General features: G+C 36.7%; 2 protein-coding genes across 7 annotated transcripts in view; one reads left to right on the top strand and one right to left on the bottom strand.

The window, feature by feature from the left end:
- DTL (denticleless E3 ubiquitin protein ligase adapter) overlaps positions 1–8,557 on the bottom strand; it is a 190,518-nt gene extending 181,961 nt beyond the window's left edge. For 5 of the 6 annotated variants that reach the window (XM_087827873.1, XM_087827870.1, XM_087827874.1 and 2 more), the window contains exons 1-5: positions 8,431–8,557; positions 4,464–4,589; positions 3,569–3,667; positions 2,517–2,578; positions 2,313–2,433 (exon numbers count right to left, since the gene is read on the bottom strand). In XM_087827873.1, the coding sequence (XP_087683999.1) occupies positions 2,313–2,433; positions 2,517–2,578; positions 3,569–3,667; positions 4,464–4,589; positions 8,431–8,482 (460 nt within the window). In that variant the 5' untranslated portion in view covers positions 8,483–8,557. The remainder of the gene's footprint in view (positions 1–2,312; positions 2,434–2,516; positions 2,579–3,568; positions 3,668–4,463; positions 4,590–8,430) is intronic. The other variant, XM_016215197.2, reaches the window with a different exon arrangement.
- A 302-nt stretch (positions 8,558–8,859) lies between these two features.
- The window catches only part of INTS7 (integrator complex subunit 7), a 49,810-nt gene continuing 32,498 nt past the window's right edge, over positions 8,860–26,171 (top strand). The window contains exons 1-7 of the mRNA XM_016215196.2: positions 8,860–9,027; positions 13,353–13,482; positions 14,303–14,449; positions 16,617–16,754; positions 20,302–20,348; positions 23,084–23,283; positions 23,758–23,880. Of these exons, the coding sequence (XP_016070682.1) occupies positions 8,934–9,027; positions 13,353–13,482; positions 14,303–14,449; positions 16,617–16,754; positions 20,302–20,348; positions 23,084–23,283; positions 23,758–23,880 (879 nt within the window). The 5' untranslated portion in view covers positions 8,860–8,933. The remainder of the gene's footprint in view (positions 9,028–13,352; positions 13,483–14,302; positions 14,450–16,616; positions 16,755–20,301; positions 20,349–23,083; positions 23,284–23,757; positions 23,881–26,171) is intronic.

The raw sequence follows: 26,171 nt of genomic DNA on the forward strand, positions 1-26,171 counted from the left end.
AGTTCAATTCCCAGTCAGGGCATATGCTGGGGTTTTGGGATCTAGGGGACGTGAAGGAGGCAGCAGATAGATGATGTTTCTCACTAATGTTTCTATTTCTCTCTCTCCCTAAAAAAAAAAAAAAAAAAAAAAAAAAAGAGCCAATGGAGAGGGAAAGCTCAGAGATACAGGAGCTGTGAGACGTAAGGTCTTGGGGAGGATCAAGACTGTCTCTCAATCTTAGCTTCACATTGAAATCCCTTTAAAAAACATACACATATATATATATATACACACATATATATGGATGCCTGGCTAACCTCCCAGAGATTCACATTTAATTGGTATTTTTAAAAAAGCATTCCCAGGTGACTGTGCAGTCAAGGATGAGATCCAGTGGTCTAGGAAGGACTGGCCTTAAGCTGGAGAATAAAGAATGAGAAAGTCGGTGCAAATTTGAAAGTAAGTTTGTAGAAAGAGAAATAGTAATACACTTATAGTCACTTTAAACGATCCACAAAGAAGTTCTTAGCACCTTTTGCCACACAAAACACATCTGTGTCAATTTTCCTTGCTTTCACAGTAGATATTTAGGGAAAGGAAATACCACTAGTATGACTATGTCCTACTAGGATTATTTGTATCCTGCCCATGTAGGACCTAAAGAACTAGATCAACGATCTTTTCTACCATGCTACCTACAAAAGAAACCACTAGGCATTTATACGGTACTCAATTTTTTTAAACTGCGTTCACATCTCATTTTTATGCTTACAATATTTTTGTAAATAGAATAGATATTAATCTCACTAAATTAGGAAATAAAAATGACTTTGCCAAAGAGTTTAGTAAGAAACCAGAATAAAACACATGGCTTCTGTGTATGGCTATAAAAGTGTGTTCTCACAGGACATTTGGCTGAAGGAGCACAGGCTAAAATCTAATGTTTTATTAACCAAACTATGTGTCTTTGGGGGTAGCGTCCAACCAGACTAATTAATTCACACTAGGGCACATGTGGACTACTGGGAACTGTGATAAAGCCACCTGCCCCAATTCGTAACTTAGTGCTTTTTGTAATAGACCATATTAGCATAGAGTCAATGTACAAAGTTTAAAAAAAGTCAAGCAAAAATACCAAAAGATAAGGTATTTCTCTTTTCTACTACTCTTTAAATAAATTTACCTTTAGTAAGGTAAATTTTATTGATCTTAAATTATTTTTATAAACTCAAAATGAACTGACACATGGGTATAGTAGACTAGAACACAAACATACCTAACAACTCAGTTTAATGTTCCTGAGTGTTCAAGTGAGTAAGTGAAAATATTCCTTTTAAAAAGAGGTGTGGGTTTTTTTTAATGCTAAAGGAAGTCTCTATTATTCTGAGTTTAAAGTTAGATTAATCCAGCCACTTTGAAAGTTTGTCTATCTGTAAAATAATTATTTAAGTGAGAAATGGAGAAAATAAAACAAAAAAATCAGAAATAAACAGTTCATTCTGACATCCCTGCAAAGTTTTTCCCTAGCCGCTATAGTACTGTTTTGTATAACATAACTCTTTAAATCTTTATTCTCCATTATAATAGTAAAATAAATATAGAAAGATCAATTTTGAGTTCAAAACATACTACGAAATAAAGCCATTTAAAGCAATTATATGGTAAATTGTTAGGTAGAGCCCTGATCAGGTGGCTCAGTTGATTGAAGTGGCATCCTGCACACCAAAAGGTTTCAGGCACGATTCCCGGTCAGGACACATACGTAGGTTGCAGGTTTGATCCTTGGCTGAGGCACATACGGGAGGTAACTGACTGATGTTTTTCTCTCTCTTCCCCTTCCTCTCTCTCTAAAATCAATAAACATATTCTTGGGTGAGGATTAAAAAAAAATTGTTAGGTAGAGAATTATGTTCACTTTATTAGGTTTCCCACCCCAGCCTCAAATCCCATTTAAATTTTACAAGTAGATTAAAGTAACTATTTTACAAATTGTTAATCAGTGGTAAGTACAGGGTTTAGACTTTAAAGGACACTCAGAGTTGAACAGAGGTATTGTGGCTGTTAATAAATCTTTACCTTACCGGCAAGATTATAGAAAAAAATTATCTGAAGATGTTTGACTTTCAGGGACAAGCTGGAGATAATGTCCATGAGAATAAGACTAAAACCTAACTTAATTTCATTTAGGTTTTCAGTCATATCAGAATCTCAATCACCTACGTACATAAAGTAGCAACTTTGACAGGAGAAAAGGTGGAAGCAATTGTAGTTTTTTATTACCCCATCGTAAAGGGGGCTAAGAAGATGAAAGAGGACAGGTACAAACCTACCTTTCTCCAACTTAGAAAAGGCAACTGACTTGAGGCTGCATTGATGACCTTTGCATGTTCCAAGCAGCTCACCAGCTTTTACATCCCAAAATTTGGCTGATTGATCACCTGCTGCTGTAACCTTTAAAAACATGTTATCACTATTTAATAAAGCAATCCTTTACCAGTAGCTACTCAGACCCCAATAAAATGAAAGTCACTTACAAGTTTAAATTCACCCGGGACCCAGGCCAGGTCAAAGACAGCATTCCAGTGAGCCATCCATTCTAAACAAAGCAAATGGTGAATGTGAAATGTCTAGACTAGGTTCTGTGGTAAGTCGTATCAATAGCAGCTTAAATGCCATGAAAGCTGTAGTGAAAAGATCAGTGGTCGGCACCCTAAGGTCCATTGGCCAAAGAGCATTACAATGGAGAAGGAAAATGTAAAGAGTGATATAATACAAAACATGCCAACCATTACCACACAGAACATTTGATATCAAATTCATTTCCTTGAGGTGACTAGTAATATATTATCTAAAATGAAATCTTTCTGAAACATTTTCCAGTTCAAAAATCTTCATCCAGGTCTCTGAAGAGAGTCTAAAATAATTTAGTTTGACACTCAAGGTTCTGTAGGCTTTGTCTTTTATTGCAAGGCTTATCTTTCACTGTTTTCTACATACCACATTCAAATGAAACTGAATTACTCCCTATTTCCTTATTATATTCTATTCTTTCTTATCTCTAGGCCTTTGCTAATGCTTTTCCCTCCACCTGGAGAGTCCTAACCCATCTCCACTGATCTAAATACAATAGTCCAACTCAAATGTCTTACTGCCTCACAAAAAATTTTCCTCCCCCTCTCTATCCCATGAGGGCTTTCTCTGGCTTCTATAGCATTTTCTTTGTATGTCAGTATCATTTACAGTATTTTAGTTATTTCAACAGTTTACTTACTAGTTCCAAATTATCAGCCTAAGGTCAGTAGAACTTTGTCTGATGTATGAAAGATGCTTGGTCGATATAAATATTTTAAAACAATGTTTCCCCCAATGATTTAACCTTTTTAAAAGAACTGTTTTTAATCCTTAAATGAATTTTTCTTAATTTTCAGTAAAGTCATTTCCATAGTTAACATTTATTGAGAGAAATAGCCTGGTCCTTAAACAGACTTAATCAGAAGTGAATATAATTGGGAATGTAGTCAAATAATAATTTACTCAAGGCTTTATGACTTTAAAATGTTAAAAAAAATTTTAGACCTAGACTTACCTTTAACACACTTCTTTCTATAGGTTTGTGATTCTGTGTTATATAATCTAACGAAGCCTTCTTCATTGGCAACTGCTAGTATATGCTTCATATTGGGAGCTAAATAATAAAGGGAATATATAAAGAGTAACAAAAATTTTAGAGCTGATTATAAAGCTATATACATATACATAAGTATGTAAGTATATATAATCTATATGTAACATAAATTAATTGAAAGCTCCTGGGTAAACACAAAGACTGAAAAGAGGGAAGAAGATTCTACTCAAATGGCATCTGATATGGTAGAGAGGTAATTTGAATTAAAATTGCTTAAAATTTGCCTTATTATCTAATTCAGTAAATGACTCAAAACCACCAAAATTATCTTCAGATAACCTCTTATTTAGAAAAGGGGTGAATAAAGGGTGGTACTTAAACAAAACAAAAGTGGTAATGGCCAATGGCAAATAAAGACATATGATGTAGGCCACCAGCAAGCTGAGTTTATTAGTTTTAAAGCCCCTTTTCACAACCTTTTACTTTTCCTGTTTTAGAATACTAATGGTGGTAATAAGTGTTTCTATTTCTGCTCATTTGTTCCCCAATGCATTCCAGAAAGGTAGGTTCAATCAGATCAAAACAGTTTTCGTGATGGCTGAACCTTTGCAACCCTTTCCCTTTATCAGTTTTTTAAAAAGTGCTACAATGGGCCTATACTTTAGAGGAAATATGTAATTATGCATGAAGAGTAAGAAAAGCCTTTATAAATCAGGAAGAGCAGTTCCTAGAAAAACTCTATCACCTATCTTACTTTGTTGTTGTTTTCTGAAAGGGAGACACCTCTGTATATTTTTCCTCTAAGTGTGAAATAGATTATTTTTGACCAAGCCTAGCTAGACAGTAATTTTCTTACCAGAAGAGAAAGTGCATCCAAAAGGGGGAACTGGGACTCCTGTTTCTCCATAAGAAGTGTGCTCATCATTAGAGTTGCACTGATAACCAGTTAGAAGGGACTGTAGAGGGTATTGTGAAGACCATCCTAAAATAAGATACAATTCCTTATAGAATTTCAATATATCATCACATTTCAGTACTTCTAACAAATGCAGAAGTAAATATTTGTTTTTAAAAGCTTTATATACCTAATATTGATCCACTCACTATCTATGATCCTCTAGAATACAGTTTCTGGTATCTTCCTAAGGAAGAATGAATGAGTGCTCCCAAATTCTGATAAAATATAGCTTTGGGCTTACCATTTAAATAGAGACTCTTATTAGTACATTTAAGATTGAAAAGAACAAGTGGCCTTTACACATTAAAAATGACCTATCTTCTTCGCCAACCTTTGGTGACAACCACAACCATCAAAACCGTTTTTGGTTTCTAAAACAACATTACTGTAAACTTCTAAGTTACTAGCAACATCATACATAATCAAATAGTTACAGAGTTAAAATATGTCAATGTCCCTACTGTAGCCACCAACATATTCACAAATTGATTACTAGTTTCACTTCCTCTTTCCTTTCCAGTGCTGAAATTCTAGGATTCTAAAATGTTAATAGCAACAAGTCATAGTATCTTGAAGTATATTAAAGTAATTTTAAAGTAAAGTGTTACCTACCTACCCCTAGAGTACAAGCAGTTAGTCCTGGCTAGTAGTAGTAGAGTGAGGGAAGTCTTTTTTTTTTTTTAAATATATCTTTATTGATTTCAGAGAGAGGAAAGGAGAGGGAGAGAAATAGAAACATCAATGATGAGAGAGTCATTGATAGAGCCCACAACCTGGGCACATGCCCTGACCGGGAATCGAACCCCGATCGCCTGGTTCCTAGGTCGACGCTCAACCGCTGAGCCACGCCCGGCAGGGCCATATATATGCATTTCTGAAATTGATCTGTCTAAAAAGGTTGAGGCTCTCTTTTTTTTCTTCTCCGTTCATCACTGCCTTTCTTCTATTTTCAAAAAAAAGGCATTTCCATGCCCCAATCTTATACCTTGCATTGACCCAAAGTATAAAACTTCTGGGACCCCAAATGAAAGACAACTGGATATTTCCTTTAGTAAAGGCATCATGAACACCCAAATCCATCGCTTGAAAATATACACTTTCAATAAAATTTTACTTTTTGCTTTGTAATTATTTATCAAAATTAATAATCTATCTTGTTTTGATTAATTGCATACTAATAATTGCAATGGTAAGTCAATCTCGAAGAACTTCTAACACTTAGAGTCTTACAATCACAGATACTATCAATTTAAATATATTTTTTTACACAGAGGAGTATGATAGGGTGATCAATCAACTTTTCAAGCTTAAAATTAAATTACATTAGGATAAATTCTGTGGAAAAAATAAAGTGGAAATAAATTCAAGGGATAAAAGCAACTATGCAGAATATCTAACAGTTAAAATACTTTATATTTTTAAAAAATCATTAAAGAAATAATTATTGCGGTTTATCAAATAACTAAAGAATTTACACTCTAGTAGATACATTTTTAAAGAGTAATGTAGTATTTTTTTAAAAATGTCAATATTCATAATACGGCCAGAAATTAAATCCTTTATATTTGTTTAAACTTATGATAAAACTATTAGATATCAATTTAAAAATACACAGAAAAGTAATCAGATTTCCATTTTAGAAATATCACTGGCTGCAATGTGGAGAGTAAACTGGAGAGAGGGTAACTAAGAGGCCACTTGGGAGACCTGTTATAGTCCAGACCAGAAGGTATCACAGTTCAACCTAAAGAAATGGAATGGTAAACATAGATCCAAGATACGATGAAGAGGCAAAATGAGTGGGGAAAGAGAGACCAGTCAAGAGGTTTTAAGGAAACTTTCTGGATGTGTTATCTAGAGGAAAATGGAGAAATTTTTATTAACTCTTGGGTTTCTGGCTGGGAAAACTAGTTTAAAATAATGGAACCAGTGCCAAAATAGGTAATATAGCAGGTTTAGGGGAAAAGTGAGTTCAGTTTAGGTATTTGAGTTCCAGGTGCCTGTGGCACTGACCATCTGGTTAAAGATACTCATAACGATTTTTGTATGACTGGATAGAAGAGTCTAGGGAAAGGAAGGTTGCAAGTGGTAAGTGGAAGAAGCCCTGGTTAAGGTTATGATCATCAATGGGAGCAGATGGAAGGAGAAAAGGGACCTAAGATGAAACACTGACATGGAAAGGGAGAGAAGATGGTCCTATAATGTTCAGTGCATAAAATGTAAGAATGAATGAATTTCAAAGCCTAACACATAACAATGAATGCGAATTTATGAATGAGAGACAGAGAGGACAGATTGGAGAATTAGGAGAAAATGTGTTACAAAATTAAGGCTTGCCCCAGGTAACAGATAGTAAAGAGTGAAGCTGGATTTAAAATTTAGGCATTAAAAAACAGCAGCAAAAAAAACCACCTCAGGCATTTTTATCTCCAAAGACACAGCTCTTAACCATTGTATTGTATTGCCACTCATGACACAGATAGAGAAGATACTCAAGCAAGGTCCCAGGAGACAAAAAGAAGGTATTTAAAGTATTATTTAAAAGATTATCTAAGAGGGAAATAGGTAAAAACGACAAAGTTTTGGATTGGGGGCAGAAAGTTGAGGGACTACTCAGTCTCCTTCTCAATATCCTTTTCCTAGACCAGGGATTTTCAACGTTTTACATCTCATGGCTCACATAAACTAATTACAAAAATTCTGCAGCACACCAAAAAATGTACTTTTTGCCGATCTGAAAAAAAAAAAGGGGGGGGGCGCATAATTTTGATTCATTCACACCGGGCGGCTATTGTTGTGTTGGCTGTTGTCATTTTCTTTTTTGACAATCTAAGTGAAGAGGTCAATGCCCCAACTAAATAGTCAGGTTTCAAATTTTCTTTGCGGCGCAAGGGTTGAAAATCGCTGTCCTAGACCTATGCCTTAAATATAACAAGTTTCCGTCTCAGGTTCTTTTCTTTTTGTTTTCCACATGATTTTAAACGGAAAAAAGACCTATCCTTCTTTAAAGGAATGAAATTTCATTTCCATCCAAGCTCAGTCTGGGTAGTAACTTCCTTATCGGAAAGTTTCAGGTCAAAATTCTTACTGCCAAAATTTTAACTTAAGGAACCTCAAAAACTGTAGAGAATAAGTTGGATTTCTACATACTAACATGGAAATATTCCCAAGGTACACCGTTAAAAGTTAAAAACAGAACAAAAACATTTTCATACCATTTCTGTAAATAACAATACACACTACCTCTGGTATTGAAAAACATTTGGGAAAATATACTGCAATCTGTTTAACAGTGGTCACCTCTGGGGTGTGTGGTTATGGGCGTTTTTCACTCTATAATTTCAAATATTTATGCGTATGAAGTAATTCAGGGAGGAAAAAAAAGCATTTTGACCATGCTAGAAGCAGATGTTCTGTCTTCTCTGCTTGACTGAGTTCCTTAACAGCGGGTCGGATTCACGAATGTTCCTACAATAAATGTTCCTAGGGCTCACTAAGATTCTACAACAAATTAATTCATCAGTGAATACGAGTATCCTCGATCTCCCATGGCTGTCGAGAGAAACGCACACGCGCACGCGTTTTCCACTGGAAGTGTAATATAGGCATAAGCCGTGAAGGAGGCCATTTAAGTCAACTTCCCTCCCTCCGTCAGCCTACATTGCAGTTTTAAAACTCCAGACTACGATTAAAAGTGTCCCGAGAGCATGAAAGCACAACTCTCTTCCGTCTTTGCTACCACGAATTCACTCCGGCCGTGAGAGAGCTCGGGGGCTGGGAATCTGGAGTCGGCCTCGGTCCGAGGTGTGGTTTCGGGGGAGGCGAATCCCGCCAGCAACAAGCAGCGGTTAAGGCCGTTACTCACCATTTCTCGGGACGCCAAACTGGGGCTGACGGAGCACCGAATTGAACAGCATCTGGGCCGGGGAGAAAGCCACAACTGAGAGAAAAGTCGTAGAAATGCCCCCAGGTGGAGCAGAAGCCGTGGCTTGGGTCCTTCTTAAAGGACTAGTTGTAGCCTCCAACTCCCGCCACTGTAAGCCCCGGCCACCAAACTCCCCGCCAAACTGACGTCACGCCCTCTGATTGGCCCTCACCGCGGCGTCCGGGCGCCGTCGACTCACTTCCCCCGCCGAATCCCCGCCTCCTTTTCTCCCAGCCGCGGGAACCTAGAGTTCTGGAGCTCCCTGAGCGCCTGCGCGGGGGGCCGTTAGAGGCGCTGGCGAACGGCGGGGAGGCCCGGGCGCATGCGTAACATGACTTGACAGAGCGCGGAGGAAAAATCCGCGAGGTGGTGGAAGAAGATGGCGGTGGCGGGGCCGAGTTTGCAATATTTCTGAATAGGCTAGTGCAGTAACTATTCGGGTCATGGCGTCAAACTCAACTAAGTCTTTCCTGGCAGATGCCGGTTATGGCGAACAGGAGCTGGATGCTAACTCTGCCCTTATGGAATTAGACAAAGGTACTCGAAAGAGCGGGCTGAGCGGGTGTGACGGATGTGGGGGAAGTGGCGCCACCAGGCGGTAGGCGCCTCGGGCATGCGCATAGCTTCCCCCGGCGGGGGCGGGGGCGGGCGCGGGCGCATGTGCTGTTGGTGAGTCTGGGAGACTGCGGGGAAATTGCCGCGTTGCTGGATTGGCCTTGTGCGCATCGCGCGAGCAGCGAGCTTTAGTGGCCGGCCCGTTTTGACCGCTTGGGGGCGCAGTACCCCCTGTTTCCAAGCGGTTTTTTAAAATGCAAAATTGACATTGTGAGGTTATTTTTCAGAACGTTCAATTGACACCAAGTTTTCACCAAGAGAGGCGAATAATAATCGTGCCCCGACTTGATAGCATCCCCTGCTCCTTCTCTGCAGACGATCCCGAGAGTTCTGCTTCCTCACGGGGGCGGGGAATGGGCAGCTGGTGTAGAAGAACGAGCTTTGGAGTTAGATTGAGTCGAATTGCAGTTTCAGTAATTTTATTATCATGGACGAGTCCCCTAACTCCACCTAACCTCGGTTTTTCGTCTGCAAAGTGGGTACAGTACTACTGAGCTGGCAAGATTGTTGTATTGATAGAAAACAGAATTTATGGAACAAAAAATGTATTAAGCGGTATAATGGTCTGCAAAAGAAGCCTTTATTAAATGCTAAAAAGAGAGATGCCCTCTTTCTTAGATGTGAATAAGGAAGACAAGGCCAGGTATTTGTGAGTTTAGAACTCAAGTATTAAAATGAAACCTTTGTTTCAGTGTATACTTCTGGGATTTTTATTGAATGGGGAAAACATTTGGCCACCTGCTATACAATTAATTCTTGATTAACTGTAGCCAATGTATAATGTATTGAGAGCTGGACTAAAAGTTAGAAGGATCTAATTTAAGTCCACTTTGAGCCTTTTCCCAGATCTCTGACCTGGATACTCTATTAACTTTTGGGGGACTTTTTTTTGTTTTGTTTGTTTCTTTGTTAACCTGTAAACATTTCTAGTAGGTTGGTATAGATAAGAGTTTCTCAGACTTTTATAAAAGCCTTTAACTCCTTTTGATCAACAAAAATGTCACAACACTCCAATATTCCTTTGGTTGAATCACAGAATTTTTAGTGCATCCCCACCAGTCAAGAAAGTAATATGAGCTTTGCTTTCTCTTACCAAAGCTATACAGCTTTCCCCCTCTGAAGTATAAAATTATAACATTAAATGTGTTTTTTAAACACTAAATAACCTTTTCCTTCCCCTTCTGATAATTCTTTGCTTATTCCCCATGGAGAGTTGCAGGTCCAGGTATATAATATTCTTACCAATTTTACAGACATTTTCTACTCTAATCCAGGTGGGCTCATCCATAATGATAGTAGGACAGTAGTCGTAAAACAGAAATTAGAATGGGGCTCTGAAGAAATGAGAAATCTAGAATTGTTTAATTCTTTAAAAATTACAGTTATGGTAAGAAACAAATATAACACAAAATTTCCTTCCTAAAAGTTGACGTAGAAATATTTCACATCTGTAAGAAATAAATGGATGGCTATTGAGTGTTTAACTGTAAACCAGGTGTCAGTCTTAGATATTAAGTAAGTGATTGTGTTCATTTCTCCCAGCAAGTGCCCTGTAATGCTACGAATTTCCCTCTTAGGACTGCTTTCACTGTCTTCCATAGATTTGGGGTTGTGTTCTTATTTTAATTTGTTTCAAGGTAACCTTTGATTTCTTCTTTGATTTCATTGTTAACCCATTCACTGTTTAGTAACATGTTATTTAGCCTCCATGCCTTTGTGTGTTTTTCAGTGGTTTTTTTTGTGGTTGATTTCTAGTTTCATACCATTATGGTCAGAGAAGATATTTGGTATGATTTCAGTCTCCTTAAACTTATTGAGACTAGTTTTTGTGTCCTAACATGTGGTCTATCCTAGAAAATGTTCCATGTGCACTTGAAAAGAATGTATATTCTACTGCTTTGGGGTGAATTCTCTGAAGATATCAGTTAGTGTGTCATTTAAGGGCACCATTTCCTTATTGATTTTTCTTTTGGAAGATTCATCCACTGATGTCAATGGGATATTAAAATCCCTTACTATGACTGTATTACTGTTGATCTCTCCCCTGTATGTCCATCAAGATTTGCTTTACATATTTAGGTTCTTCTGTGTTGGGTGCGTAAATGTTTAAAAGGGTTATATCATTTTATTGGATTGTTCCTTTTATCATTATGTAGTGTCCTTTGTGTCTTACTGTAGCCTTTGTTTTAAAGTCTTTTTTGTCAGATTTAAATATTGCTACCCCAGCTTGTTGTTTTTTTCATTTCCACTGGCATGAAGTATCTTTTTCCATCCCTTTACTTTTAATCTATGTGTATCTTTCATTCTGAGGCAGGTACTTTGTAGACAGACATAGTCCAGCTACCCTATGTCTTTTGATTGAAGCATTTAAGCCATTTATATTTAAAGTGATTGTTGATAGCTACATATTTATTGCCATTTTATCCTTTTAACCTTGTCTCTCTGTTTTTTCCCTTCTACTTCTTAAAGCAGACCCTTTAACATTTCTTATAATATTGGTTTAGTGGTAACAATCTCCTTTAGCTTCTTCTTGTCTGGGAAGCTCTTTATTTCTCCTTCAATTTTAAATGATATCCTTGCTGGGTTAAGTAGTCTTGATTGTCAGTCCTTTTCATCAATTTGAATACTTCATGCCAATTCCTTCTGACCTGAAATGTTTCTGTTGAGAAATCAGCTGACAGTCTTATGGGAGCTCCCCTGTAGGTAACTGTCTTTCTCTTGCTGTGTTTAAGGTTCCCTGTTTGTCTTTAACCTTTGTCATTTTAATTATGATGCGTCTTGTGGGCCTCTTTGGGTTCATCTTGTTTAGGACTCTCTGTGCTTCCTGGACTTGTGTGTCTTTTACTTTACCTGGGTAAGGAAGTTTTCAGTCATTATTTCTTCAGATAGGTTCTTGATTCCTTGCTCTCTTCTCTTTGTGGTATCCATGTGATGTGGATGTTATGCTTCTTGGTGTCCTAAATGTTCCTTAAACTATGCTCTGTTGGGGTTGGGGGAATTGCATTTTCAGTATTGGATGGAAAGGGAAAGTGAGCTTCCCAAGTCAGAGGGGGAGCTGACATATATAGAGAAGTACCTGACCCTCCTCCCTGATTGGTCTGTTCTCCTGTAAATGAGAACTCCAAATCCTCACAGTTTGGTCCAAAAAGCACTGTCCTGATTGGTCAGAGTAAGGCTGCTCTGATTGGTTGGTGAAGATGTTAATAGGGATATAGCCACACAGCTCCTATTGGGTAGGGAAAGTCTCAGTCCTATTGGTTGAAATATGATTCCAGGAACTCCTTTGTAAGGGTTGGCTCAGGCAGAAAGAATACAATGCAGACAGGCAGTTCAGTGCAGGCTTCACCCTGAAGTGCAACCTGTGTGAGAGGCCCCTGTTTAGCAACAGCTGCTAGACTCTGTTTCTAAATTTGAGCCCAGCAGGAGATCTTCTTGGTGTAGGTATATTCTTTCTGGTGTCCACACATTTAATGTTCCTTGAAGTACTACTTTAGTTGCATCCCACAGATTGTGTTTTTATTTGATTTAGGTCAAGAAAATTTTCTAGTTTCCCTTCTCATTACTTCTTTCTTTCATGAGGTATTTGGAAGTATGTTGTTAAATTTCAAATATTTGTGAACTTTATAGGTATTTTACTGATTTAATTATCATCAGAGAACATAGTATGATTTTAGTCCTTTTCAATTTTTTGAGATATACTTTATGGCCCCAAATATTCTTAATCAACTCCTTCTTAATCAAATATTTTTGTTAAAATATTTTTTCATTATTTTTTATCTCAAAGTGGTAATATACCAAGTTACTATTTTATATATCATTTTTATTTTTTAAAAGGTAATGAATTACAGTTGTACTTTACCTAGTTGTTAAGAATTTATTGTTAATGATAATAAAGCATTGTAATCTGCAATAAATAAATTATATTATTTCAAAAACAAAAATAAAGGGGCCAGTAAATTTAAAAAAAATAACAATTAAAAAAATTTTATAAAGAAAAAAGAATTTATTGTTATTTTGCTACATATACAGGGTGGGGCAAAAGTAGGTTTACAGTTGTTCAAATGGAAAATAATATATTAATAAATAAAACGGGAATAAACTCTGGTTTGTATAGTCATAACTGTAAACCTACTTTTGCCCCACCCTGTATAATCTTACTGGATAATACTGTGTTAGTATTTGCTTTTTTTGCCTTACTGTAGCCACAAATGTGTAAGCTGTTCTCCTCCTCTTTATGTTTTTCATAGGTCTAAGATCTGGCAAACTTGGTGAACAATGTGAAGCAGTGGTTCGCTTTCCCAGGCTCTTTCAAAAGTATCCATTCCCTATTCTCATCAATTCTGCATTCCTAAAGTTAGCTGATGTTTTCAGAGTTGGGTAAGTATTTCGAAAGCCTTAGTGTCCTAGAGCACTTTGCTCATGTCTCTGTTTTATATTGTGGTCTTTATTCTTTCTGACTTTTAGAACTTCCACATGGTTGGTTACCCTTTTAGTGGACACACAGGTAGCCTGTAGTCCTTTTTGGTGGGAGATTTAATGATTTAAGTAAAAATAAAGAGTATAAATTAGAGAGTACTTATTTCTTTGTGTAACAGGAGAAATCAAATTAAGACAACTTTAATATATTGCTATGTAATTTGGAAGTATCTGTGGCTTTGCTGTGTACTGATTGTTTTGAGAAGTTTCAGGTTTAATAGCTTATTTTATAGCATGAGATTACATGTTACTGCAAAGTGCCTGAAACATGTAAGCACTGAATAAAATATCCATTTCTTTTTTCCCCCCCATCAGCCTTTCTCCCATTTCTTTCTACCGTTCTCCAAGCTCTCATGTGCTTATACACACCAAATCAGATTTGAAGAGGAAAAGGTGTTGTAGAATTAGCTTGAGAGGGGAGGAAGACCATCTGACCTGCTGCCCTTGGTTATAATATGATGAGATTCAGTTCCACTCCAGGGTTTCTCCCGTGTCACTGCCATTTTGGTGTCTGGCAGCAGGACTGCAGCATTGCTAACTGCTTATGCTTAGTACCCACCTAAAGTACCATAGACTTTAACTCTTATTGAGGACACAAGTAATAAGATTGAAAAACATTTGCCTATTGCTACAATTTAATATTAATAGTGTCATTTTGATTCCTAATTAAATATTACTCTCCTAAAGTGATCTAATTTATTTTATCCCTGCTTTTTCTTAGAAACAATTTCCTGAGGCTCTGTGTTCTTAAAGTTACTCAACAAAGTGAGAAGCATTTGGAGAAGATTCTAAATGTGGATGAATTTGTGAAGAGAATTTTCTCTGTGATTCACAGTAATGATCCTGTAGCAAGAGCCATCACACTCCGGTATACTGCATTGCTATAATGATTCACCACAAGATTGTTTGAATTGTAATTATGTAACCAGAAAAGGCAATATACTTGCTTTCTCATTTTGATTATTAATTTACTTTTGGCCCTGGCTGGTTTGGCTCAGTGGTTAGAGGGTCGGCAGGTGGACTGGAGGGTCCCAGGTTTGATTCTGGCCAAGGGCATGTACCTTGGTTGCGTGCTTGATCCCCAGCCCCTACTGGGGCTTGTGCCAGAGGCAGCTAATCGATGTGTCTCACATCGATGTTTCTCTTCCCACCCCCCTCTCCTTGCTCTGAAAAAAAACACACAAAAGAATTTATTTTTGTTTTTTCAACTGAGACTCAATGCAAAAATATGCTTACCTGTCCCAACCTGTAAGTACTTCTCAGTTGTTATCTATGACACTGTTTTGGTTGTACATTGTTGCCTAACTTGTTTTTGGAATATTTCTTTCTGTAGGTAGATGTTCTGATCAAATAACTAGGATCTGAATGTAGCTTAGCTTCAGCTCATTTTGAACTTCCTGACCTCCTTCCTACTGTTTCATGTTAGTTTTCTATATTCATCCTTAGTTATGTACTCATTTTTGCATGCAATAATTTGTATTTGAACTCCTTGGAGAATGCCAGATAGAACCACTGTAGTTTCATCAGCCTTTTCTTTCTTAGCATTAAACATTTTTTTTATTTTCTTAGAATTTAAAAAAAAATTTTATAAGCCTTGTATTCAGTTGAACCATGTTCTCTTTTTAGCTTTGCTGTCTATGGAATCACTTGTATAATTTTGGGATTTTTTTTAAAACTCACATTCCTGAACTATAGGGCTCATTTCTGACTTGCCCTTCCCAGACTCTTTTTAACCATGAAATCTGGGCTGTCACTTCTTCTCTAAGTTTCCATGTTTTCGTATCTGGAACTGGCTCTTGCCTTTTGTTCAGAATTTAGTGCTTTTGTCATTTGTATTTTAAAGATGTTTTATTTTTACCCATTACTCTAGACTTATAAATTAAAACAACAAATGGTAGAAGAAGCTGGGAGATGCTCATTGCATTTGAAATAGAGTGCTACAAGTTATTTATAATATTACCAGAAATATTCCAGAAAGTAGTGTCAAATGGGATTATGCTTTTTTTTTGCCCTTTTATATTACATTATAACAAACTGCTAATCAAGATATGTCAATGTTGGTGTAGTCTAATCTTTTCTTGTATAAAATATTAGATTAGTAGCCATTTGTTATTTACATATTTTGAAAAAGAATTCATCTAAGTAATTTCAGAACTTTTTTTTCTAATTGAAATTAAATTACCTATTTAGTCCATTTTAATATCTTGTTTATAAGAACTCTGTTACTTGTACCCAATTGATTATATCTCCATAAGATAATTAGGAGATGATATGTCAAGTAGCAAGGTAACTTAAGACCTTGACTTTGAAGAAGGTTGTCATTGTAGGAACTCTGTTTTGTTTATTGAAATGTTTTGCAGCCTTCTAAAATCCATGCCTTTCTGCTGAAAAGTTTTTCAAGCTTTACTTGCTGTAGTTTATGTTACAAATAATAGATTTTTTTCCTTTTCTGAATTTATAATTTTATTACGAAGTGGACTGTGTTTTTTCAAATTTTACCTTCCTCACCCTTACAGATCCTGATATGACTGCCAGGGTGAATCCTCTGCATCTGTTGTTTTGATTTTGAGGATAGATTTGAAAATCATGGTACCAGTATTTACAGATGTGGTAAAAAGGACTGGGAAGTCTTACCTTTTTAAATTTTTGGATATTCATAATACCAAAAATGTTAGACTTTTAATGCTTTACTAAATTGGACTTCTTTATGCAACAGTGGAAAATTGATACTTTACAGCTTTAATATTTAAAAAGTTTCTTTTCTGGGCTGTATTTGGTACCTAGGATGTACTTCAAGATGATTCTTAAAAATTTTGCTGGTATTAGATAATCCATGTTAATTTTTCTGACATACTGAAGTATGAAAAAGTGGTTAGAGTTTCAGTCACTGTTTAATTCCTAAAATTAATGCTTTATTAACCTGGGATTATGGAATTACGTACAAAGTTTAGGTAATCTAGCTTCGCCTTGCTTCTTCCTGTCCTGACCTAGCGTTTATTGTATGTGCGTGCTTCCTGGTTTCTCTCTTTCTGTAGGATGCTGGGGAGCCTGGCGTCAATAATTCCTGAGAGGAAGAATGCTCACCATAGTATTCGTCAGAGTCTGGACTCACATGATAATGTAGAAGTTGAAGCTGCTGTTTTTGCTGCTGCAAACTTCTCTGCACAGTCAAAGTAAGCATAGGCCTTTCAGGGGAATCATTTGGCTCCCCAAGAAGAGGTTTTGAAGGAATAACTCAGCAATGTCTATAAATACTAGCAATACAGAAAACTGTAAATGGCAAGGGGTGTTTTCCAGGAGGGTTTACATCATATTGGGGAAGCAAAACTTAAATACATAGAACAGAAGAGTTAAGTACAAATGTTGGCATTAACTGTAAATGAAATAAAAGTTTCCAGAAGGACAGGATCAGCAAAGATTAGAGTAGTTGGGGAATGCTTCATTGGGGAGCAGAGCTTTGCTTCCTGAAGAGCCTAGACACATACAGCCCCAATATGAAATGGCTGCTTTCTTACTGTCTTCTCGGGTTAAGCTGTTTGGCATTAGAGCTGTACACGATTTGACAGAGGCAATAGTAACTTGAGTTGAAACCAATTTTAACCTATTTGGGAAGCCATGTTCTTACAGACTGGTTCCGTGGGTTTTTTGGATGAAATACTGGCCATGCTTTTATTGCTGTGTTTAACTTGCTTGTTTACCCTCTGCAAAAAGCATATTATTCCCTTTAGTGACTAATAACAAAAGTAGCATTACTTTCTGGAGGGCATTTTGGTAGTAAGTATTTTGCCAAATACTCCTTTGACCTAGAAAATCCATATGAACTGATCCTAAGAAATCAGCAATGTGTATTGATATTTATTTGCAAGGATACTAGGTGTATAATAAAAGAAATTAGTAGCAACCTAAATTCCAACCAATGTGCTTAGGTAAGTATGACTGTATAGTGGGATAGTACATCAGCTTTTAACAAGTCTATTTTACAAATGTATTTGGAAACGGATTATATAATAATTTATGTGGTATCACAAATTTATTAAGTAAAACACAAAGTATATATGGAATAGAAAAAGGGCTAGAAGTATATATATCAAAATATTGTCTCCAGGTGGTAAGATCACATCTAATTTTTATTTTCTTTTTCATAAATTTCTGTAGATCCTGCCATGAGCAAGTTTTGGTTTTATAATCAAGTGAATAATAAATGTTATTTTTTAAAATAAAAAAATAGCATTTCTATTAAGAGCCTTTGCTACATTTGGGTAACCGAAATAATCAGTTTTCTTTCTTCAGCTTTTATTTATGTGCATATTCTCTTCAGCTGCTTTTATCAAACCTTTAGAAGTCCAGGATTACTCATTGGAAAAGGAGAGTAGAGAATAGAAAGCATATAATTTTTAATTTACTGCTCAAAGTTAGTAGGTGTGGCAGTAATTGAAGAGAAATATCTGAGTAAATACAGTTCCTATTTGTGCTTTTGAAAATTGGCATTTTTAAAATTATTATTGAGAAAAATCATTGATATTGAGAGCTTTTTAAAAATTGCTTTTATTGAATAGAAGGTATTATCTAGTGAATTGTTATCACCCAGTTAGTATTGTCAAGGTGTCAGTGCTTTGTAATCTGTCAGATTACATATGTACTTCCAGTGACTCCAAAAGTAGTTTTTTAAATGTAGTTTCTAAATGATAAGTTTGTAATTTAGGGATTAGATTTTATTTATGAGAATCATTTTTAGTTTAGTTTTTCTCTTCTGTTACCAGAAGCTAATTTTATCAGCTGTGGAATTTCTGATCTGTCTTGGGAAATGATTAAGACTAAGTAATGTAGAAACAGCAATATTCTTCATTTAAAGACTTGATGACCAATAATCATTTAAATTAACAGTTATATAGAAGCAGTTTTTAACGTACCAGGCTTCAGTATGCACTTCTAATTTATAATACTAAAAAATACCAAATTTGTAGAATAGAAAGCCTGAGGGCCTATCTAAATGTTTCAGAGTGTGAAATTAACAAAATGTATCTTTTTGATACAAGAGTTTACCTCTTTCCCCAGAGAAAGATGACCTGCCGGGAGATCAGATATCTCAACCGCTGCTGATGTATTTTTATCTTAGTATCTCAATTTACCAATTTTGGATCTTAAACAAATAAGAGTAACTGGCCAAATAAGACCTTGAGAATTTAATTCAATTCCCTCCATCTCAACCATAACTACATCTAACCTGTTCTTAAAAAAGGTTAAGCTTTTATATTTTATTTTATTATTATTTTTAAAATTTTACTTTTGTTTAAAATATTACAGATGTCCCTTTTTCTCCCCAATGACCCATTCCACCCCTTCCCATCCCCCAGGCTTTTATATTTTAAAAGCGCTAGTTCAAGTCACAAAACAGGAGTTGCATGCAAGGCCAAATGCCTTCACGGACCAGGGAGCATTGTCAACCAGAGAAGTGTCCTCTAGTGGCTACTGTGGTGAACTGGGTTGAGAAAATGAATTTTCTAATTTCTTTTTTAAGCCAACAACTTACTCTTCAGTATAAGAAAAGTAATTTGCTAATAAATTTTATTTTAGAGTAAAATATTCTGAATTCTAAAACAAAAGCAATTTTAGATAAAATTTTAGAAAAACCTATCAAAATTTTACTGCAAAGCACAACAAGGTATACTTCTTGATATGTTTCTGCATAGGCACAAGGAAAACATCAGGATTTCAGAATTATGATATGTTGAATGAAAATAAGACTGCATAGATTATAATGGATGTATTCAAACAGAGTAAAGTGAAATAGAACAAACAGTTAATCTCAGAAAACACATTTATATACACTAAACTACCATAGAAAATTCTAGAAAACAAAAGAATACACAATCATGCAGTCCATTAGTTGTCAGTAGATGTCATCATATATTATGTAGCCTCTCGAAAACTCTACTGTTCACTTGTGAGAGAATGAAATTGAAAATGACAATATAGTTTAGTGTCCGGAAATATTTTATTTAGACATCCATTGAACTATAGAGGAGAAGTAGTTTATGTCTTCTCATTTATTATGGCTAAATAAGCCAGGTTTGATCCTATTATCTGTATCATATTTCTTTACATATTATATTTTATCTTATATGTTCATGTTATTAATACTTTTGCAACATTCTGTGATATTTCTGTTGCTGTAGAATCAAAAGCAGCACCTTGGAAAATACTTTACACATATATAATGTTAAAAATACATCGCTAACTTTAAATAGTTTGGCTTTTATAGTAAGATTTTATTCATATTTCCTATGGTATTTCTATTGGTTTTCCTAAAATTCAGAGTATTAGAAATAGATTTTATTGCTTATGTTATCAGCTTGTGTGTTAAAAGCTTGTCTTAATAAAAGTATATCCTAAAACATAGTAGACTGAGATGGTGACCTTGAATCTTTCAGACAGTATCACTCAGTGATGCGAATTGCAACAGCACTATAAATCAGAGCATCTTTTCTTGAATACCCAGTGAGGACAGTGTTGGCATAAGCCCATTTGCTGGTTGGAGTTTTAGTTTCGGCTGCATTTCTTACCCCACTTCCAGCACCTGACCATTGGAATATTACTCACTCTTTGGAGTGTGTATTGGCATTTCTCTTGTGCTGATTGTGTTTTGTTTCTTTTAAGTCCTTAGAAAACCTTAATTTAATTATTTGGTTTTAAAGTTTTTTCTGTTCTCTCTTTCCAAAGGGATTTTGCTGTAGGAATCTGTAATAAAATCAGTGAAATGATTCAAGGTATGTATGCTTCATTTAGTATTATGAAGTGATTTAATGGTATTCATATTAATAATAGCTGCTAACATTTATTAAGTACTTAGTATGTGCTAGTCACTAGTCATTCATTTATTCATTCAAATAGTATTTATTAAGCATTTTCTAAATGCCAGAACTGTTCTAGGCTCTTAGGATACCGTAGTGAACAAAACAAAGTCCATGCCCTCACGTAACCTACATTCTAGTGGTGGAAGGAGGAAGAGTAGCAATAGACAAATAAAATTATGACAAATCAGGTTCTGTGGAGAAAAAGTGAAAAGGAGAGGTAGCGAATCCCAGAGTAGATGGAAGGGGAGACTTTCCTATTTTATGTATGTTGATCAAAGAAGGGCTCCGATGAAGTGATATTTGAGTGAGAATTGCAGAGATTTAGGAGGAAAACCTTCTGATTTGGGGGAGTACACTGCCATTAGAAGCTCTGGGGCTCTCTTGACACTCTGCTAATGTCCTTCCAGTGTCTTCAGCTGCAACTAAAATCCAACTTCCTTACTGTAGTCTACAAAGACCAAGCTTTCTAACGCCGTCTTCCATGCTATGCTTCATGTGTATTTACCCCATTTAAAAGGGAGCTCAGGCCCAGCCAGGTGTGGCTCAGCAGTTGAGCGTCGACCTAGGATCCAGGAGATCACAGTTCGATTCCCAGTCAGGGCACGTGCCCGGGTTGTGGGCTCGATCCCCAGTCAGGGGCTTACAGGAGGCAGCCGATTAATGAGGACTCTCATCATTGATGTTTCTATCTCTCTTTCTCCCTCTCCTTCCTCTCTCTGAAATCAATAAAGATATATTTTAAAAGTAAATAAATAAAAATAAAAAATAAAAGGGAGCTCAGGCTACAGCATTGCACAGCTCTAGAGAGCCCTTTGTATTTTAATAAATGACATTCTTTTGAATTGTGCAACTTAGCAGACTTGGATAGGTATGCTATTATGTCTATATTACAGAAAAGGAAATAAAATCACTTAATTGAAGACCAAGATACAGCGGTTGACTTTTGTCCTGCTCCCCTTTATTCCTTTGTCTTTTCTCGCACCATCCTTTCCTGCAAAAAGGGCTTTCTCTAGAAGGAAGCATTGTTCATTCATTGAGCAGGTTTTTATTGAATTCTGCCTATATCTGACAAGATCTAAGCAAGAAACAGTTGTCACACTTGAATTAAAATAATCCAAGGAGTGTTTAATGAAGGAACTATTTACAAACATATGGGCAGGGTAAACTAATGTAGGCCTGCACCCTTTTAGGATGCAGGGCCGGGAGTGGTTACCAGAAACCTGGATTCATGTCAAGAGGGCCACTTTGAAAAACTGACCTTCGATGAACATGATGTGACCCTACAGAGAGGAGACCAGGGAATAAATACTCTGACTTTATTCTTCTCCCTCCCATCTCCTGGGGTTCTTTGCTTTGGCCAAGCCTAAATAGAGGCCAGATAGCAAGGGAGTTTGTTGATGTGACCCACCATTAAAAGTTGAAATGCTATCATGTGTTTGCACTAACAGTTATTTTACAATGGGAAAAACAATGATTTGCAGAGTATAAATTAGCTTTGGCATATATGGAGTACAATATGATTGACAATTTTTAAAAAATATGTTTTTATTGATTTTGGAGAGAGGGAAAGGGAACAGGATAGAAACATTGATGAGAGAGAAGACAGGACCAAGATGCACACCAAAGTCTGCTTTTCCAAGGCTCACGTCTAGATGTAGATCAGGCAAAGACTCAAAGCAGTCTGAAGTCTGCCTCTGCCTGTAGGCTGATTAATCTGATTCTCTTAATGGGCCTCAGGCTGTAGAAACTCCACAGGGTAGGGCGAGAGGTTTTCCAGCAGGGTGGGGCAATTGCTTCCACCTCAGGCAAAAGCTGCTTGGAAGGTAAATATCTGCCGCTGCAGTATGGGGGAATGATTCGGCACAGGAGCCCAGTGGGGGTGCCCTCTGAGCTCTATCTCCAGAGCCCACAACCCTAGATTCTCCTCACACAGCTCCAGTCCACTCTGCCCTCCCTCTGCCGGAGCCCGAGGTGGGTGGCTGCACATGAAACTTTGTGCATTGGCTCTTTAAGAAGGGGCCTGAATTTCCAGCCATCTCTCCCTGGCAGACAGAATCCCAGCTGCTTTCTACAGCCAGATGTTATTTGGGCCCCTTTCTCAGTTCTAGTGCTCTTGGCTGGGAAGCCCAGCTTGGGGTTTAGGCCCCCGAGTTCTCAGTGGGAGCCCCCACAGCTGAGCTCTCCCTCTGGACCTTCAGTGCTGCCTGTGGGAGCCCAGCCAGCCCTCTCGAACCTCTGTACTTCCTACCAGCCTCTGTTCGGCCTCTGCTTTTCCTCCTTGGTGATGAGGGTGCTCTCCAGCTCGTCTTCAGTTGCAGCTGATTATTCAGGATGGTTTTTCTATATTTTAGTTGTAATTCCAGTTTGATCCTGGGAGAGTGTCAGTATAGCTTCCACTTAGTCTGCCGCCATCTTTAATCTGGATGTAGTGTTATAGCCACTGAAAAATTAATATTAAGATAGAAACTTTTGGGGAAAAAACTATTGCACTGGTTGATTAGCTCTCGTAATTATCTTTACGTTAAAAACATAATATTAGTATACTATTTGTTTTTAAATGGTTATTTGCTAATTGAAGCAGACCTTTTAAATGTGAACTGTTATCGAGAATAATGGTCAGAAATCTTAAGACTTCTTTTTGTACCTAGGCTTAGCCACACCAGTAGACCTGAAGCTGAAGTTGATCCCCATCCTACAGCACATGCACCACGATGCGATCCTCGCCTCCAGCGCGCGTCAGCTTCTGCAGCAGCTAGTCACGTCCTACCCTTCCACCAAAATGGTGATTGTTTCTCTGCACACTTTTACTCTGCTGGCAGCTTCATCTTTGGTGGATACACCTAAGCAGGTAATTTCAATTCTCATTAAACTGCCTCTTCTTCACTAAACTTGCATACTAAGTATATGATAAAAGAGTAAGTAACCCACAAATTTTGATGTTAAGATTCTCTGTCTCTAATAAAGATCTGTTTAATTTCCTTTTCCATGTTTTTTCCTTCTCTGTATTCACAGTACTGATTTTTGGGACCGCTTGAGGAAATGAGGTAGAGGTTGGTACATGGCAGAGCATGGAGCATAAAGAAAAGAAAGGAGTGAGGGTTAAAGGCCAGGTCCTGTGCTGGAATCGTACAAGTTAAATGACAGTATCATTTTATACACGAAGAGAAAGAGGCCTAAGCATGGGCACACAGCTGATAAGTGACAGGGCTGCAATTTGGAATGAGTCCTGTCTCAAGTCTAAAAGTTTCACCAAACTACATTCCCTCCCCAGTGGTAATTTCAGTAACAGTGTTGTTAACTGAGTGACTTATTTCTTTTATAGATTCAGCTTCTCTTACAGTATTTGAAGAATGACCCCAGGAAAGCAGTAAAGAGGCTTGCTATTCAAGATCTGAAATTACTTGCCAATAAAACACCACACACTTGGAGTAGGGAAAACATTCAGGTATGTTTGAACATGAATAACTTTGAACATTAATAATTTATATAGAAAAATAACAACATTGTAGTAAATTGTTTTGCTTTACATTTTTATATCATCTTTGTCATCTAAGTGTTTGAATATGAAAACTTTCTAAGAATTTGAATTTACAGCAGAAATTATTTTATTATAAGTGGCAAAGTAAATATATAAAATCTCTGTTATTTAAAATTTGTTTGTGTTAGTGAATTAGACTTGCCTCTCAATTTCTTGTAAATTTTTTCATAAGCAGCACTAAGGCTAATTGGGAAGCCCAAATAAAATATTTATTGTATTGCTGTCTCCTTCAGCCATTTCAGGGAGAACAGTTTGGTGCTGCTATAATTTATTAGGGAGAAGGTGCAATATTTCTCTTTTTCACAGAGAGCAAAAGGCATTCTTAAGTTTTCTTTTGTAAAAACAGGGGCAAATCTCAATCTCTAGACTTTTAATATATCTTTTATAGCATTTCTTGGGCTAAATTATTGTTTTGTATTTATTTTTTTCTCAAAATGGAACCCTATTTGTTTCCCCATTATTGATAACAGATGCACCATTTTCTAAAAAATGCTCTTTAAAGTGAAATGGGAGATTGTTAGAATTTGCCCTTTATTTTCATGGATTTTTTTTTAAGTGTTCTATGAAATGAACACTTATGAAATGAATCTTTTGTGGTCTTATGCCTAAACATATTCTAAATTTTTCTTAAAAAGTGTTTTTCTTGATACTTAGAGGAAGGGAGACGGAGGGAGGGAGGGGGGGGAGAGGGAGAGGGAGGGGGGGAGAGAGAGAGAGAGAGAAAGAGAAAAACATCACTGTATTGATGTGAGGGAGGAACATAGATTGGTCGCCTTCTACATTCACCCTGACTAGGGATCGAACCCACAACCTGGGCATGTACCCTGACCAGGAAGCAAGCTGGCCAGCTTTTGGGGAACAGGATGGTGCTCAACCAGCTGAACCATACCAGCCAGGGTGTCATTTAGATGGTAGATTGTTTGCCATCTTTTTACTTCCAACCTTTACGTATCTTTATGTTTCAAATATGTCTTATAAATAGCACTTAATTGGATTATTTTTAATCCATCCTGGCAGTCTTTGTCATTTTTAAATGGAGTGTTTGGTTCATTTACATTTACTATGATTTATTTTGTATTAGGGTTTAAATCTCATCATATTTTGTGCTTTCTATATGTCTTCCCTGTTCTTTCCCCCCCTTTTTATTGGCCACCTTCTGGATTGTTTTTAGTATCTTACCACTCATTTTACTTTGAATAGTTTGGAAGTTTATAGTCTTTTTATTTTCTTTTAGCTGTTATCCTAGGAATTACAACATGCAGTTATTTTTTATGAAAATCTAAAATTAATTGTCCTACAGAGACCTCAGAATACACTTTAACTCTATTTTTATCCCTCAGACTTTTATGTGTGTTGTCATGTGTCATAAATTCTATCTTTACTTATCAAACAACTTGTTACTGTGTTGTAAGTTCATTGTTCATTAGGGCCTTCCACTGTCTTTGCTCTTCTTGCATCTCAGACTTTTTCTCTGGGATACTTTTCCTTCTGCCTGTGGAAAGTCCTTTAGTGAGGGAAGGTGTTGGTAAACTTCCTCCGTTTTTGCTCAGTAAATGTCTTCATTTCACCCTCGATCTTGAAAGATACTTTCTCTGGGGATAGAATTCCCAGAGCATGGAGGATACCATTCTACTGTCTAATAATTTCCATTGTTACTACTGAGAAGTATCAGTACTCTTTTACAGGAATTATTTTCCCTCTGCCTTTTACATTTTTCTCTGTAACTTGGTGGTCTGCAGGTTTACTATGAAATCCCTGGTTGTGGATTTTTTTCCTTTTTAAAAATTTTTATTTTTAGAGAGAAGAAGAGAGAAAGAGAGAGAGAAACATATATTTATTGTTCCACTTATTTTTTTAATGCTTTTATTGGTTGAGTCTTGTATGTGCCCTGACCAGGGATTGAACCCATAACCTTGGTGTATCAGGATAACGCTCTAACCAACTGAGCTTTGTGGCCAGGGCATGGTTGTGGATTTTTTTCTATCTAAACTGTGTACACTATTGAGCTTCTTGAATTATAAGTTTGGTGTCTTTCAGCAGTTTTAGGAAATTGTCAGGCTTAATTCCTTCAGATATTGTCAGCCTCTCTCGTCTTTCTCTCTGGAACTCCAGTTAGATGTATGTTAGCCTTTCTGCATTAATTACCCATGTTTCTTATCTTTATATATTTCATGTCCTTATCTCTTTATGCTGTATTC

The sequence above is a fragment of the Miniopterus natalensis genome, chromosome 19, assembly GCF_054644295.1.
Source record: "Miniopterus natalensis isolate mMinNat1 chromosome 19, mMinNat1.hap1, whole genome shotgun sequence".
Classification (NCBI taxonomy): Eukaryota; Metazoa; Chordata; class Mammalia; order Chiroptera; family Miniopteridae; genus Miniopterus; species Miniopterus natalensis.